Here is a 17,872-nt window from a genome sequence, read left to right as displayed (position 1 = left end):
TCAGAAAAGCAGTGTTGACCACCAGCACAGGAGTTTGTTCTGACTCTTTGAAAACAAAGACACACACGCGCCTCTCTACCTAGCGCTACTCCTGCGCCTGTTTTGGGGGATTGAGAAAACTCATAGCTAAAGACTAGTTTCTCCATAACAGTCACTTCATGTTCACACAATGAGGCATTTCGCTTTACGGGTTGCATTGCGCGATTTTGAATTAGTTGCAGGCAGTTGAGCGCTCATCGTGTCCGGATGCACGTCTTTTTTTTGCATAATGTGAGCTTGTATATTAGCGGTTTTCATCAAGCTCACACCGCAGCAAGCCTTCCCACTGCACAACGTTCGTTCAGTGTGTGTGTGTGTGTGTGTGAGTGTGTGTGGGGGGGGGGGGGGGAGGACGGGAGGGACTGGGGGGAGAGAGAGAGAGAGAGAGCGAGAGAGAGAAACGGAACACTATTGCCCCGTTCAAGTAGGCTAAAGAAACATATCCAATGTTAATGCAGGCAGCATGTAGGATCCGCATTTGCAAACTGTTGACTCGCTGGGAGGGCTGGGTAGGTGAAGATGATGAAAACTTTTTGTTGTGGTTCTCATCTGGCATCGCGTCCCATCGGACACATAGCGGCACTGTTAGCATGTCGGCTAATAATATAGCTCTCCCTCTCTCTGCAAGTGTGTGTGTGTGTGTGTCGTGTGTGTGTATGACGAACTAATGACGACGACGTGAAGTCTCTTTGCAAAAAAGGGGTATGGTGTATGCTCTGCACGCTGCAGCCATACAGCACAGCACAAAAGAATAAAAAATAACAACTATGTAACACAAATCTATCTGGTGTTAATGTGCGCTGATAGACAGCGCAGCGAGGCAGGATGCATGCACATTCTTTAACACATTCCAGAGTCGTGTCGCCTGCTTGTACGCTTTTAGGAGGAATTTTGCATCATTTTCCCTAGACGTCTGGCCGGGCGGCGCCCGGCCTATATAACGGTGGCGGAAACCCTGGCATGATACATTTAATTTAAGAAGTACATTCTATTTCCCCCCCCGTTTCTACGGTTTCTTGGGCTGGATATGGCAGCCTGGAATGGTTGTTTAAGTGCAGCTAAACTTGGCATGTTAGTACACGTGCCACAATTAACAATAATGCATTGCAGCTGACATGCGGAACCTGGGAATATACCATTTTGTCAAGATGGGGAGAATAAAAGTGTGTTGAATATAATTATAATACCTTGTTTAAAAGACCATTTTGTTACACTTTGCATTTGTAGTTATTTTACTGTAATTTAACAACATAATAACCAGAACAGATAGACAAAGAGACATTCATGGATGTATATTTAAAAATAACTTTTATTTTATAACTTTTATATACCCAGGGTATGGCAGCTGCATACCCCTGCCATACCCAATTGATGCCCCTGCTTGAACCTGTAGTCTGTGGTTCTCAACCTTTTCAGGCCGTGACCCCCAAAATAAACATTTTGAACTAGGGACCACCACCCTGACAAGCACTTGGAATTGTAGGTATTACATTTTTGCGTTACTCGGTTCCATAGATAAATATTGTGAAAATAGCCGAGCTACAATCTCACAACACCTCGCACTGCGAGGCGTTGTGAGATTGTAGATGGGCTATTTCACAATGTTCGCCTCTTCTTACTTAATATTTGCCAGTTTGGTATACAAAATGTGTTGAAAGTCCTTATTGTCACTATAAATGTGCAGACACACGTATACTGTATGTTGGATTGAGTGAGAACAACAATTTACATTAAAGGACAACTTTGTTTTTTTACAACAAGTAAAGGATTCATATTTTAGATTGTAATTAGAGCAAAGAAAAAGTGAGTGTTAATATGTTTTCATTTGCTTTGTTCTATTGTTTTATCGCGTTTACCGTGCTAAAATGTGGGGCATGCGTACACATGCGGGCATGCGTACAAGTGGCTAAATATGTCTTTTTAGACACAATAAGCCAGCAGTTTCTTTATTGCTATTTACAGTAACACTTCTAGCCCCCATGAGTCACATCCAACCATGAAAGGTTGCGTTGTACTTGTATCTTGGGAATGGGCATATTCTGTGTAAAATGACATATTTAGCCACTTGTACGTATGCCCCCAACCACTGAAATAAGAATCTCTAAAACAATAGAAAGTAAATGAAATGATTTGAACATTCATCTTTTATATTCTTTAATTACAACCTAAAATATGAAGCCTTGTTGTAAAACAACTAAAGTTGTCCTTTAAGCTAATCATCCACGGACCCCACAAAATAATTTAGGGACCCCACTTGGGGTCCCGTCCCCAAGTTTGAGAACCACTGCTGTAGTCAATTTGAAAATAGCCGACCTCCAAGCTCAGAACGCGTTGCATTGCGACATGGCACCAGGTATGACAGGGTGCTGTTGACACGTCTAAGAGTTGTCACCATTATATCATTTTACTATGTCAATTAATTGTCATGCAAATATTTGCGATTAACAATTTGATTGTGATTTTTCTAATAGATATTTTAACATATACAGTACGTAATACAAAATGACATTTCTGCCTGGCTTTTAGGCTTAGTAAACACAAGTTACACAATTTAAATATACAAAGACAGGACAGGACATATTTAATAACTTTATATGTTCACAATGTTTCACAAATAGTGGAAATAGGAAAGCGCATGTTTCCCAGTCCGTGGCCCACAGACCTCTAACGCAGGGGTTTTCAAAGTGGGTGACGGGGCACCCTGGGGTGCCGTGACGGCAGTCCTGGGGTGCCGCGAGATCATTTGATAATATTTGGAATTTATTTGGACGCTTGAAAAAAAATGTAGTATCAAGTACAAAGTTATTTTCAGTCAGTTCTAACCAAAATGCCTATTATCTCAACATTTTCCTCGCAACATAATCACTAAAATATCGTTACTGTCGGGCAGAAACCTTGTATCTCCAAGTTTCAAATGTGTACGTCTTTTGGTAAAGCAAACCCTGCTTCATCATGCAAGACTGTCGCACAAAACTAGTGAAAACAGCCGATCTACAAGCACACAACGCCTCGCATTGTAGATCTGCTGTTTTCACTAGTTTAGTACATTTTATGGATGATAAATACAAAACGAACGGTTTTGGACATACAAGGTTTCCACCCGACAACGACGATATGCTATAAATATAAGGTGCTGTGAGTGAAAATTATAATGTAGGGGTGCCTCGGATTAAAACAAATATTTATGGGGTGCCCTGAGACAAAGAAGTTTGGGAACCACTGCTCTAACGGTCCCTGCATGCAACACATTGTGAGCTTGTAGAAGTGTTTCCTTTTTTTTTTTTAAGACGGGTCTCCTCCCTTTAGGGTTCGGTTCTGGCTCTAATGCAAACAAAGAAGACAGACATTTCACAGGTTCTGGAAAGTGTCAGGTTACAGTATGTTCATTTCTGGGTTAAAACCTTCCTAGTCCAAAAAGTAACACAAATGGTTATGCTTTCAGCTGATGTGAAATGTGAGACGTGGTCATCTTAACATCAGCCTACAGCATGAGTTTTACAACACGGTAGTGGAGCTCCCAGTCGCTGGCTTGCCTGTCTCTTCCTTACAATCCTACAAAACACAACTCTTGGTGGAGCCAAAGGTGGAGTCCCGGGCCTGTTCTGGAGACTACGCTCCCTCTGACCACAATTGCAAACAGACAGCCGGAGTAAATGTAGGGCAGTGAGTGAGCACACAACCAGCGCAGTCACCAGAGTGTGTGTTAATGTGTGTGTGTGTGTGTGTGTGTGTGTGTGTGTGTGTGTGTGTGTGTGTGTGTGTGTGTGTGTGTGTGTGTGTGTGTGTGTGCGTGTGTGTGGGGGTGTGTGTGTGTGTGTGTGCAGGGGCGTCACAAGGGGTAGGAAAGTGGGACTGAGTACTGGGGCCCAAGGTGGAGGGGCCCTAATAACTTTATCTATTGAAAAATAGCAGATATACAAGCTCACAGCGCGGCACCGAGTGCCGCGCTGCGAGCTTGTAGATCTGCTATTTTTGAAAAGTTGTGAAAATGTGTGAAAATCTTTGAATATAATGTATTTTTTAAGCGAACATTTCTAACTCAAATTTTGCTTCTGGGGGTCCCTGACATAGGTTTCTTGCACACATTTTCACGATTTAAAAAATAGCAGATATACAAGCTCGCAGCGCGGCACTCGGTGCCGCGCTGTGAGCTTGTATATCTGCTATTTTTCAATAGTTAACATTCATGGGGGGCCCGCAGTGAATCCTTGTACCCAGGGCCCAGAATTTGGTGTGACGCCCCTGTGTGTGTGTGTGTGTGTGTGCGTGCGTGCGTGCGTGCGCCAGAAATCATCAAGCGTCATGGCAAATTAGAGGTTAGCCAAAAGTCTGTCAGTGAAGAATGCTGCTACAGTTACTGTAGGTCTGTCACTGTAAATAGGACCACGTCTGGGAATTACATCCCTTCCCATTCAAACTGTTGAGAGAGGAAGGGGTGCAGCGGCTCAAAGCCAGACCGCACTTTCGTCTGACCGTTTGGGAGTCGAGATACGCGCGCGAATCACCTGATAGCAGACTGGAATTATGTGTCTGTCTGTTTTTCCTAGATGATCACCTAGCCTTGGATGAGACGCTCATACAGTACAGTTTTGTAACTCATGTTAAAATGGATAGGTGATGGGGTGTGTGTTCCTCGGTGTAATCACCGCATGGTCTCGACAAAAACACACAGGATGTCCAGAATTATATTTTAATTTCCCTTGTGCATATGGTTCTGAAACAGTAACAACATAGCATCATAAGTCTCACGAATAATCTCACAAATTATAATATATAATACCAATAATCAGGAAAATAATACACATCCAGTTGTATCCCAAACAACACACATTATGCATATTAATATTCAGCCAACTGTGCATGCAAGTAAATCAAGAAGTAGTATAGGCAGACTTTACGTAGAATCATCAAACAAGGTTTCTTTAGGCTGACCAAATAATACAACTGAAAACTAAACTCACCCATGTAATGCACGCACAAACACAGAGGGAAAAAATGTGTGACTGTTCACAGTGGCAAACTGGAGGTAACTGACAACTAACAGATTAACCAGGTGCTTATGAGGTGGCTTAATTAGGGGCTTCAGAAGGGCTTAGATTATTAATTAGGTCAAGCCGACTTGTAGCAGACTTCAAAGGGCCTAGATCAGCTAGAGCAATCAACTGGAGCAGTAGACTTTTCAACAGTGTACAAATCAGACCAAATGGTCCCTCACAGGTCTATTTGGTTCCATGTGGACACTCTCAGAGTAAAGGCCCTATCATAGTACAGTCTGGGGTGATAAGCCATCACCGCGGTGTAGTCTTTTAAAGTCATAAAACTACAACATTACGCCATTCGCCACGGTGAAGGGCTATCACCGCGAACCCCGACATCTCTCCTCTGTTTTATCACCCCGTTCACTGATTGGTCTAGATCGACCAATCAGTGTGCCCCCTGGTTTCCGAGGCACAGAGGCATCATTGTGACGGTGATAGCAGACTGGAATTATGTGTCTGTTTTTCCTAGATGATCCGTGACTATGATGGCCTCCACTTGTTATCTCGTTTTTAGGTGATAACTTATCACCTAAAAGTTGAGGTGATCACCCTTCACCTCGGACTATGATAAAGCCTTTATGGTGGACCTTGAAAATAAAACGTTTGAGAACCGCTAGTACGAGAGGACTCATAATGTGCTGTAGTGTTGTCGATCAGCGTCCTGCATGAGACTTGATGTTCAGTAATTGGGTTTTATGATCAAAATAAGAACATTATGATGGTGTGTAAAACAGAAAATATAAAAATTGCCGCGGACAAGACCAAGTCTTTGCCACGGATACATTTGCCCGTGCATGGACATATTGATGACACCTGTGTTTGGATTATCGTGTTTAAGGCCCTTACATCTCCATCATTTTTACAAATTATAAAGCGCTTACCCCAAATCTATATATGTTGACTCACCGTACTCCCTTTGTTGTTCCATAGACTTCCATATTTGGGATTTGTGTTTTAATCCCGCCCTTCCAAATGTCATTGTATTTTCTTGTTTCCGTTGAGTGTAATACCGGCTTTCACCTGCTGAGCAATGCACAACTCAATTTAGCCCAGTCAGTGGCCCAGACGTTGGCAGCAAATCTTCGATTTAGTTTTAGACATAGTCTTTTGGATAAAATGCCATTTTGTTTTAGTAATCTGAAATGTTTTAATTTGAGTCTAGTTTTAGTCGACTAAATATTATGAGATTTTGGTCGACTAATTCTACAGATGATTTTGTCAACAAAAATGCTAAAATGCGACACCTTGATGGTGTCATAATGCCTGATTTCACACTTGGTTGCACTCTGAAAATAGCAGATCTACAAGCTCACAGCTTGTCGCACTGAGACGCGTTGTGAGCTTGTAGATCTGCTATTTTCAGAGCAACACAACCGAGCGCAACCAAACATAAAATGACTTTTATACTGGATCTCTAGTCGCTCCCAGACATTTTAGCCTAGTCTTTATTTGTTGACAGAATTGTCAATATATTTAGTCTTAGTTTTAGTCTTCATAGTTTAGTGTTTATTTCATTTTTTTTTTATAGTTTTCGTCAATGAAAAAAGATAGTCGACGAACATTTTTAGTCTAAATCAGACAGGAGCGAACACTAATTGGAGACAGTCGTGACATTTTGTGAAAAGGTCCAAGAACTATTATAGACACACAGATGTCAGAATGGATCAAATAAATCTATGACAGTCTTGATCCAAGGCTAATGAACTCCCAGATCTGTTTATGGTGCCCACATTCACCACTGGATTCTGTTAAATGCACAGTTCAAGCGGAAATGCTGAATCATGATTCAGTTCATTGATTAAACTCATTTATCCCAGCTGGCCTGGGGTCAGATCCTACACTGTCTCCCTCTCAGCTGTCCTACTGTCTGTCTCTCCTACGCTGTCTCCCTCTCAGCTGTCCTACTGTCTGTCTCTCCTACGCTGTCTCCCTCTCAGCTGTCCTACTGTCTGTCTCTCCAACGCTGTCTCCCTCTCAGCTGTCCTACTGTCTGTCTCTCCTACGCTGTCTCCCTCTCAGCTGTCCTACTGTCTGTCTCTCCTACGCTGTCTCCCTCTCAGCTGTCCTACTGTCTGTCTCTCCTACACTGTCTCCCTCTCAGCTGTCCTACTGTCTGTCTCTCCTACACTGTCTCCATGCTGTCTCCCTCTCAGCTGTCCTACTGTCTGTCTCTCCAACGCTGTCTCCCTCTCAGCTGTCCTACTGTCTGTCTCTCCTACGCTGTCTCCCTCTCAGCTGTCCTACTGTCTGTCTCTCCTACGCTGTCTCCCTCTCAGCTGTCCTACTGTCTGTCTCTCCAACGCTGTCTCCCTCTCAGCTGTCCTACTGTCTGTCTCTCCTACGCTGTCTCCCTCTCAGCTGTCCTACTGTCTGTCTCTCCTACGCTGTCTCCCTCTCAGCTGTCCTACTGTCTGTCTCTCCTACGCTGTCTCCCTCTCAGCTGTCCTACTGTCTGTCTCTCCTACGCTGTCTCCCTCTCAGCTGTCCTACTGTCTGTCTCTCCTACGCTGTCTCCCTCTCAGCTGTCCTACTGTCTGTCTCTCCTACGCTGTCTCCCTCTCAGCTGTCCTACTGTCTGTCTCTCCTACGCTGTCTCCCTCTCAGCTGTCCTACTGTCTGTCTCTCCTACGCTGTCTCCCTCTCAGCTGTCCTACTGTCTGTCTCTCCTACGCTGTCTCCCTCTCAGCTGTCCTACTGTCTGTCTCTCCTACGCTGTCTCCCTCTCAGCTGTCCTACTGTCTGTCTCTCCTACGCTGTCTCCCTCTCAGCTGTCCTACTGTCTGTCTCTCCAACGCTGTCTCCCTCTCAGCTATCCTACTGTCTGTCTCTCCTACGCTGTCTCCCTCTCAGCTGTCCTACTGTCTGTCTCTCCAACGCTGTCTCCCTCTCAGCTGTCCTACTGTCTGTCTCTCCTCCTACTGTCTCTCCCTCCTACTGTCTCCCTCTCAGCTGTCCTACTGTCTGTCTCTCCAACGCTGTCTCCCTCTCAGCTGTCCTACTGTCTGTCTCTCCTACGCTGTCTCCCTCTCAGCTGTCCTACTGTCTGTCTCTCCTACACGGTCTCCCTCTCAGCTGTCCTACTGTCTGTCTCTCCAACGCTGTCTCCCTCTCAGCTGTCCTACTGTCTGTCTCTCCTCCTACTGTCTCTCCCTCCTACTGTCTCCCTCTCAGCTGTCCTACTGTCTGTCTCTCCTACGCTGTCTGTCTCTCAGCTGTCCTACTGTCTGTCTCTCCTACACTGTCTCCCTCTCAGCTGATGTTTTGCTTTAATCCATGTTATCTCTTCATTCTCTCTCTCTCTCTCTCTCTCTCTCTCTCTCTCTCTCTCTCTCTCTCTCTCTCTCTCTCTCTCTCTCTCTCCAGTGGTCCCGGAAGAGGAGAAGCCAAAGTTTGTGAACGGGACCAAGCGCTACGGCCGGAGGTCTCGCCCCGATCGCCCCGGCGGCGAGCGGGCGGCGGGCTCCGAGGACTCGCCGCCGTATGGCACGGAAGCGGCCGACTCGTCGGCGTCTCCGCCCGGCGTCCGGAGGGCCAAGATGAGACGATCCACCTCTCTGGAGAGCGTTGAGGTGAGAGGAGAGGGGATAAGGGATTTGAGTTGGTTGTGTTTCTAGTACAGTGTTTGGCAGCTCGGCGCCGGGCCATCTGGTACACAGGCTGGTGGTCAGGAGGGACGTGAGGATTGTGAGGTTGTCCAAGTGTACGGCAAAGCAGCTTGCTAAATACAAGGTGCTTTCCTGTGCCCATATTTATTTTCTCCCGGTGTTGGTAACGTGGGAGGCGGAAGTGTGTGACCCAGTAAGAGCCGCTCACTCGTGTCAGCCTCGTCCCAGACGACAAAGCAGACGCGGCAGGAGCTGATGTGTGAGCGCTGATGTGTGAGCGCTGATGTGTGAGCGGGAGCTGGCGAGTGAGGACGGGGAGCTAGCGATTGAGGACGGGCTGTGAGGAAGACGAGTGGACGGGAAGACGGACGGGAAGACATTCTCACCCCCACTGCGTCTCACGCAGTTACTGAGGTTAAGGTTAGGGTTTGGGTTAGGGTTAGGCATAGTTTTACTGAGGTTAAGGTTAAGGTTAGGGTTTGGGTTAGGGTTAGGCATAGTTTTACTGAGGTTAAGGTTAAGGTTTGGGTTAGGGTTAGGGTTAGGCATAGTTTTACTGAGGTTAAGGTTAGGGTTTGGGTTAGGGTTAGGCATAGTTTTACTGAGGTTAAGGTTAAGGTTAGGGTTTGGGTTAGGCATAGTTTTACTGAGGTTAAGGTTAAGGTTAGGGTTTGGGTTAGGGTTAGGCATAGTTTTACTGAGGTTAAGGTTAAGGTTAGGGTTTGGGTTAGGGTTAGGCATAGTTTTACTGAGGTTAAGGTTAAGGTTAGGGTTTGGGTTAGGGTTAGGCATAGTTTTACTGAGGTTAAGGTTAAGGTTAGGGTTTGGGTTAGGGTTAGGCATAGTTTTACTGAGGTTAAGGTTAAGGTTAGGGTTTGGGTTAGGGTTAGGCATAGTTTTACTGAGGTTAAGGTTAAGGTTAGGGTTTGGGTTAGGGTTAGGCATAGTTTTACTGAGGTTAAGGTTAAGGTTAGGGTTTGGGTTAGGGTTAGGCATAGTTTTACTGAGGTTAAGGTTAAGGTTAGGGTTTGGGTTAGGGTTAGGCATAGTTTTACTGAGGTTAAGGTTAGGGTTTGGGTTAGGGTTAGGCATAGTTTTACTGAGGTTAAGGTTAAGGTTAGGGTTTGGGTTAGGGTTAGGCATAGTTTTACTGAGGTTAAGGTTAAGGTTAGGGTTTGGGTTAGGGTTAGTTTTACTGAGGTTAAAGTGAACATGACATGAAAAAAACATTTTTCTATTTTTTTTGTTTTTTTTAATCTTATCTGGCCTCAATTACACCAAAAAAAAATGAGATTTCAACATGCAGTCGTTTCTGTGTGGTCTTGTATTTTCGGCATAATTAGGCTCTGACGCGTGGATCCACTGCCCTCGGGCTGTTACGTCATGGACCGTCTCATGCTGTCTCTCTCCTCCACCCTCTCACCGCAGCCCAAGATTATATGAGGAACCTCTACATAAATTGTCCTTTAATAACAAATACGGGCCTATGAAATATATTTACCCATTCGGATTTCTTATTTACATCAATATCCTTCATATCAAGTAGTCAGTTTATGCTTTTGTGAAATAATGAAAATCGCTATGTATCGCTATGTATTTTCTGCCCTGGCTGGGTCCGTGGACAGCGCCTCCCTCATTACCGACACTCTGTGTCTGCTGTGTCCGAGGACAGCGCACTGCTCCCCGGGCAGAGCTCCGTGGAGCCTGCCTCTTTTTACCGACACTGTGTGTCTTGAGGCAGCCGACTATGAAACTCCACGCTGCCCTGTCCTCCCCCCCCCCCCCCCCACACACACGGGCACGGCGAGCAGACAGTAAAACGCTATGATAACACAAGCAATAGGTGGTTCTCTAAACGGAGGCATTTAGCCAAAATATGTTACTATAATAACTACAGAAGGACAGTGAAGTTTTTTCTGCAGCGCGGAGCGGAGCTATTGAAATGTTACCGCGGACGGTCTAAATTGAACTCCGCGGGGGTACAGATGTAACCACAGAGATCCGGTAACCTCGGTCCCGGGGTAAGAAAAAACACTCGCGACTCTCGATGCTGTTTGTGTGTGCCTCGTCAGGGCTCAGCTCAGCCTCTGTGTGTCAGTGTGTGTGTGTGTGTGTGTGTGTGTGTGTGTCACAGTGTGTCTTGTACCAAAGCAAAGCAGCGAAACACATGCATCGCGTCTGCGAGCATGCATCTCTCGGTCATTGTGTTGGAGCCGCAGGGCGGACCTCTGTGTGTGTGTGTGTGTGTGTGTGTGTGTGTGAGTGTGTGTGTGTGTGTGTGAGAGTGAGAGAGAGAGAGAGCGTGCGTGCGTGTGCGTGTGTGTGGCCAGTGGCCACTTTGGGTACCAACCATAGTTTGAGAACTGCTGGCCTATAAGGGCTGAAGTGATTGATTTGTATTAATAATCAAAATCCAAATGATTGTAGTGGAGATATAAAGTGCATTTGCCTCTGAGATGTAGTGGAGTAGAAGTATAAGAATTGAAAATTGGAAATACTCAAGTAAAGTAGGCCTACAAATACTCAAAATTGTACTCAAGTACATGTACTTACTGCACTATACTAATATTTGTTAGAATGAGTGGGAGAGAGAGGCTCCCCTGGTGGTGAAGTTGGGTAAAAGTGGGTGGGCCAGGGTGAAACTGGGTGGAGGTTGGGGGAAAGTGAATAGAGCTGGGTGAAAGTGGGTGGAGGTTGATGGGGGTGGATGGAGGTGGGTGAAAATGAAACTGCAATGGTGGTGTTTCTGATTTTCGGAATGGTGGGGTCTTATAGAACAATGGGAAACCCCACCATTCCGAATAATGGAAGTCAATCTTCGGAATGGTGGGGTTTCGGAATGGAGGTGTGTACCAGTACATTCGGAACGTGTGTGTATTGAGGCACTGAGGCACACGTTGAGTGTACTTCGGGTGTGTAGGACGGGTCGGCAACATTTTTGACCAGAAGTGCCACTTTTTACATTTTCTTCAGGGCCGGACTGGAACACCAATTCGGTCCTGGCATCTTGGCCCAGACCAGCCCACCACAACCGGTGCGAACCCAACATAGAAGATCTACAAGTCGAGGCAGCGATGTGTTGTGGGCTTGTATCAGCTGTTAAATGTTTGGGTGGGATTCCTGGGCCACAGTAGCCTGTGATTGGGCTACTAGGCTGGTATTCAGATAAGTCAATGGGCCAATGATGTGATGTGTCTCTGCTCTGTGGCCTGTGCTACAGAAGGTTTGGCCCGCCCAACCTAAAAATGACTGTCTGAACCAGCCACACAGATATGGGATGTCTTCCTCCATATATGGGCATTCCCATATGAAGTCCTGTTAGATATGGGCTTAACACTTTGCAAGCCACGGGGAGCCATTTAATATTAAAACCGTAATATACTGTATGTACATCATCTGTACTAAAATTAGCCGGAAAAAAAACAAACCGTCTTTTTCTGTACTAGGTCATTAAAAATGAAATAAGTGATAATGATCAAAAAAAAAAAAAAAAACAATCGCTAGCCTTTCTCTGTCTCACCACCGGTCTAACCAATAGCATGATTCTTCTCTGCGCATGAACCAGAAGTGCTTTTGATAACTTCAGGGGCAGATTAGCCTTCTAGCGATTGACTTACAGTGTGGACGTTAGCGCTAGCATAGCCGTTGTCCTAGCGGCTAGGCTAATGAAAATTCTTCAGTGGCTTCTTATTATGGAGATGATCACATGCGCCCACATTGATGCACACGGATTGTGCACGCGAAACGCACGGGGAGAAGACGACTCGGCCAAAATCCCCACTATATACCAATGCAGATCGAGCTACTTCTGGTGAGTTTTAACCGGGGGGATTGACGGAGGAGAAAAAAAGAATGCAGCCATCCTAGAAGGCACGCGTTGTTGTTGATGTTTGTAATCGTAATATTATGTCTCAGATCATAATACAATGATAGAAATTTCAGGCTAGTCCACAACAAGCCATTCTGGGCCGGCTGGGGAAGTGTTAATATTGATGACATCAGGCTCGCATCTCCAAATGGGCATAAAAGGGATTCTTTTAGAGTGGTTCCCATGACATCACAACATACTTTATCTTTTATGTCCATACATGGAGATCCCTATCTGAACCAGCCACACAGATATAGGCCATGTCTTGGCCATCTGGCCAGTGATATATATCGATGACATCAGGGATCTTCATATATGGGCATAAAAGGGATTCTGGGGAATACCCATATATGGACTTTTACATAGGTGATGTCACCTGTGATATCACCTGTGATGTCACAGTGTCAAGGGAACCAACCCATAGACAGTAAAAATGTGTACACACACGTCTACACGGATGCGGACACGCTGTGGCGTTTCTCTTGGTAAACTGCAATTTAAAAAGAAAGAAAAACTGTCTTACAAAACCACTAATTTGCCGTTAGAAAGTTGTACATGCTGGCAAGGGTACGTTGATGTAAAGCTTTTGGAAACAAATAGCAGCAATCTTTCAGGATGGATCTTGCAGTCACAATTTGGGACAATTAGCATGCAGCCCCCTTTCCCCCAATTTAAAATAGTGTACAAGAAAACCACATATGTAAATGTCAAATGTCTTTAAAGGTAGTAGTCTCTCTCTCTCTCTCTCTCTCTCTCTCTCCCTCTCTCTCTCTCTCTCTCTTATTCTCTCTGTCTCTGTCTCTCTGTCTTTCTCTCTCTCTCTCTCTCTCTCTCTCTCTCTCTCTCTCTCTCTCTCTCTCTCTCTTATTCTCTCTGTCTCTGTCTCTCTGTCTTCTCTCTCTCTCTCTCTCTCTCTCTCTCTCTCTCTCTCTCTCTCTCTCTCTTATTCTCTCTGTCTCTGTCTCTCTATCTTTCTCTCTCTCTCTCTCTCTCTCTCTCTCTTATTCTCTCTGTCTCTGTCTCTCTGTCTCTGTCTCTCTCTCTCTCTCTCCCTCTCTCTCTCTCTCTCTTATTCTCTCTGTCTCTGTCTCTCTGTCTCTGTCTCTCTCTCTCTCTCTCCCTCTCTCTCTCTCTCTCTCTTATTCTCTCTGTATCTGTCTCTCTGTCTGTCTTTCTCTCTCTCTCTCTCTCTCTCCCTCTCTCGCTCTCTCTCTCTCAGTCAGGGACGTGCAGAGAATGTTAGAGATTGCAGGGGCTGAAATTCCTAAAAGGGCCTTTTGGTGAAAACATCAAAAAATAGCCGACCTCCAAGCCCACAACGCGTCACGTGAGCTTGGAGGTCGGCTATTTTTTATGCTTGATGCCACACTGAATTAAGCCTAATCAGGTCAATACTGGAGATGTGACGTAATGGCATGGATTTCTACACAAAGATTGCAATTCTTTCAACATAAGCTGCTGCGTTCAAGTTCAGGAGAGTCTGGACAAGGCAATTCTCTTGAACGCTGCCTTCAGGTATGGCATGGAAAGAGGGGGCATTTGCATTTCTTTCACCATAGTAAAAACTGCATTCATGGTCTGGAGAGGGCACTTTTTAACAGACGGATAAAAGGGCAGGGGCTCAAGCCCCCTTAGATGTCTATGCGTGCACGCGCCTGCTCTCAGTGTGTGTGGTAGTGTTTATAGTGGAGTGGACAGTGTTGGATGGTTGACTGGAGACTGCTGGTCTCATGGTTCCTCTGGCGGAGAGCCTGCGACCGTTCTGCTGCCTGAGAGAAAGCCCCAAATTACCCCCCCCCCCCCCCCACCCCAAAACCCCCTCTTCTCCATTCCTCTTAAATCTACAAACCCCCGGGCCTTGTTGAATGGACAGTATTGTACTGGAGGGAACCGGCTCGGATGTCAAACGCGCCCTGATTGCTTGATTTATGTCGTGCTCGTTTGCACCGGCGGCTTTGTCACGCACCCCACCCGAAAATAGCAACCGATGTACAAGCCCCTACGAAGCGGTGCGCTGCGACGCGTCGATCTACATGCCCCTACGACTTAGGCGCTTGTAGATCTGGTTATTTTCAGAGCGCGATACCGGCGGCGTAAAACAAACTATGGTTAAATGACCCTTTTTGGATCTGGTTCGGCGGTCTTTCTGGACCTTTCATGCCAAATTGCGATGAATGGGTGTTACTGACGCCACGCGGAAAATCACAGGGCAATTATAATTAAGAAATGATGTGACAAACAGTTGACCAAATCACACTGTAAAAAAATGATTAGTGCTGCAATCCGGAACTGATTATGGTCTGCCCACTCTAGGCACTTAGACCATAGAAGAAAATAAATGGACTAAGGGAACGGTGATGTTGCTTTTTCGGCCAATTCAAATCCACCATCTTGGAACTTCCAGTCCCGAAAAGCAACCGGAAACGACTGCTATCGGCTGGAAGGGCAGCTCAAATCCTCGCATTGCCTCTTGGGGCGAGCGGTACAGGCGAGATGAGACCTGGGTTCGAATCCCGTGGGTTGTAGGACATAAAACCTACAGATTTCTGCTTTAATGAAGTAGTAGTGGCTGCGCTCTAGTAATCTGTGTGTGTGTGTGTGTGTGTGTGTGTGTGTGTGTGTGTGTGTGTGTGTGTGTGTGTGTGTGTGTGTGTGTGTGTGTGTGTGTGTGTGTGTGTGTGTGTGTGTGTGTGTGTGTGTGCGCGCGCGCTCTGCTGGCCTTCTCTGAAGGAAAAGTAGCTGACTGGCATTTTATTTTGTAACGCAAGAAATGTTGCTTGAAATTCTTTTGACAAGAAGATGGAAACATAGCCGGTGCATGGCTGGGCAGGTTTTCCTTTGCAGTGTCTGTGTTTTGCCCCCAATTCTGCTTCCAACTTTCAGTGAAAATAGCAGGCCTATTTTGAAAAAGAAACATTCATACATGTTCAAACATTGAAAACAAATACCGAAAAAAGCTTGAATTTGAAGTTGAAAAGCCACAATTTCTGCCTCTAATATTTGACAATTTGGCCAATGTTTAACTTGTCATTTTAGAGGTATTAAAAAGTCCATACATTGTCACTTTAGAAATGTTTAGATACCCTCTATACACTTAAACTTTTTTTTTTTTTTTTTTTTTTTTTTTTTTTTTACTGTTGAGAGAGAGAACAATGTTCCGCATTAAGTTAACCATCTGGGGACCCCCCCAAAATAATTTGGGGACCCCCCTGGGGGTCCCGACTCACAGGTTGAGAACCACTGCCGTATACTGAGTACTTTTTCCACCACTGCTGAATGTCTGGCTAATATGTAACTCCATCTTATGTCAGCCAGTGACTGAGGAGATGATGGACATGTTCCACTATTCTGGCATGTCACTCGTTCATTGGTTTGGTCTTTGAGACTCTGCTGTTTCAGTGTTTCAGTCCAGGCATATGCGCACATAGACATCAAAGGGGGTTCGAGCCCCTGCCCCTTTATCCGTCTGTAAAAAGTGTCCTCTCCAGACCATGAATACAGTTTTTACTGTGGTGAAAGAAATGCAAATGCCCTCTTTCCATGTCATACCTGAAGGCAGCATTCAAGAGAATTGCCTTGTCCAAACTCTCCTGAACGCATCTTATGTTGAAAGAATTGCCCTCTCTGTGTAGAAATCCACACCACATCTCCAGTATTGACTTGATTATGCTTAGTTCAGTGTGGTATCAAGCACCGAAAATAGCCGACCTCCAAGCTCACAACGCGTCGCAGAAAGCGGCTTTGTTTTAATATATTTTCACCAAAAGACCCTTTTAGAAATGTCCGCCCCTGCTTCCCTAACATTCTCTGGTTTTGTATTTTGCCACCTTTCGATAGATGCTAGGCTAATATGCAGACGTATGTGTTTTTTCTGGACCACAGATATACAGAATTACTTCAGAAGGCATGTTGTTCAGACGGATGCTACAGACGTGCCATTTCAAAACTTCACACGTCCCGCCATTGGCAAGACCGTAGATTTCCAGTGTATTGGCAGAACATTGAGCTTGTAGATCAGCTATTTTTGCTATTTTTATGACCTTCTCGGACTTAAAAGTTTAAATCTACCTATGAAGGTGGATTGTGCTTTTCAATGGGAAGGGAGTGGTTTCTTGACATTTGCGGGTTTCTGCGAAAGTGCGCCCCATTCTTCATAAAAATTAGAAAGGCAAAACATACTATTTAACCTATTTATTGACTACAGTTCATGTTTAGTCTGCCTATTCTGATCTCACACTTAAGTCGCTCTAGTTGGAGCTTCTGCTAACGGTTTAACCCTCAAAAGACCTGGAACGTGCCCGATCGAGTCGTGTTAGATTTGAACCACTTTAACCATTATTTAATGCTTTAGCTATTGAAAAATAGCAGATATACAAGCTCACAGCGCGGCACTTGGTGCCGCGCTGTGAGCTTGTAGATCTGCTATTTTAAAAAAAAAACATGAAAATATGTGCAAGTCTTTGAATATCTTATGACCCGATCTTTGACTTCTAAATCCTTCCTCTAAATCAGTGGTTCTCAAACCTTTTCACGTCAAGGACCCCCAAAATGACTTGTATTAGCTGCAGGCCACGGACCCCCATTTCAAAATATTTTGTTCCAGGGACCCCCCAAAAGCAAAATTTTAGTTACAAACCTTAGCTTTAAAAATGCATGCATTCTAAGATTTCCACGTTTTCACGACTTTTTCAAAAAATAGCAGATCTACAAGCTTGCAGCCTGTGAGCTTGTATATCTGCTATTTTTCAATAGCTAGAGCATTCATTAATTCTAGGCCAGGGGTCTTCAATGTTTTCAGGCCAAGGACCCCTTAGTTGAGAGAGAGATGAAGCAGGGACCCCCACAACCTGTTCATAGATTCCATATAGTTTCATTGTTTGACAGCACAATCATCAGGGTATTTTGGATTCATGTCAATTTGTGTTTTCAGATATTTAACCACTTGAACCATCAATACTTAATTAACTTGAACTTTCACTCTGTACTTAGTCTGCTCTTTTTCCCCTCTACATGAAACCTCTTTGCCAAAAACAGCCGATCTACCAGCTCACAACGCCTTGCGCTAGATCTGCAATTGTTGGCTAAAGTTCTCAGAACATGGATGCTAGGGTTCAAGTGGTTCATATAGAAAAGGAGGAAAAAAAGCTTCTATCATACAAAGATTTGGAGGACCCCCTGTTGTAACTCTGAGGACCCCCTGTTGAAGACCCCTGTTCTAGGCCATGGGTCACATAGTACTGCTGTGGTCTTCCAGTGTTCCAGTGTTTCAGTTCATACCTGAGCCAGTCAGCTGGACGTCGGAGGGGCTTTGGGAGGAGGGG

General features: G+C 45.1%; 1 protein-coding gene across 1 annotated transcript in view; it reads left to right on the top strand.

Moving 5' to 3' along the window:
* Positions 1-17,872, top strand: part of ninl (ninein-like) — a gene marked incomplete at both ends in the record, with an annotated part of 135,787 nt that overhangs the window by 6,658 nt on the left and 111,257 nt on the right. Inside the window, one exon of the mRNA XM_080740901.1 lies at positions 8,442-8,647. Within this exon, the coding sequence (XP_080597027.1) occupies positions 8,442-8,647 (206 nt within the window). The remainder of the gene's footprint in view (positions 1-8,441; positions 8,648-17,872) is intronic.

The sequence above is a fragment of the Nannobrachium achirus genome, assembly GCF_963921795.1.
Source record: "Nannobrachium achirus genome assembly, chromosome: 13".
Classification (NCBI taxonomy): Eukaryota; Metazoa; Chordata; class Actinopteri; order Myctophiformes; family Myctophidae; genus Nannobrachium; species Nannobrachium achirus.
This window is presented reverse-complemented; position numbering and strand designations above follow the sequence as displayed.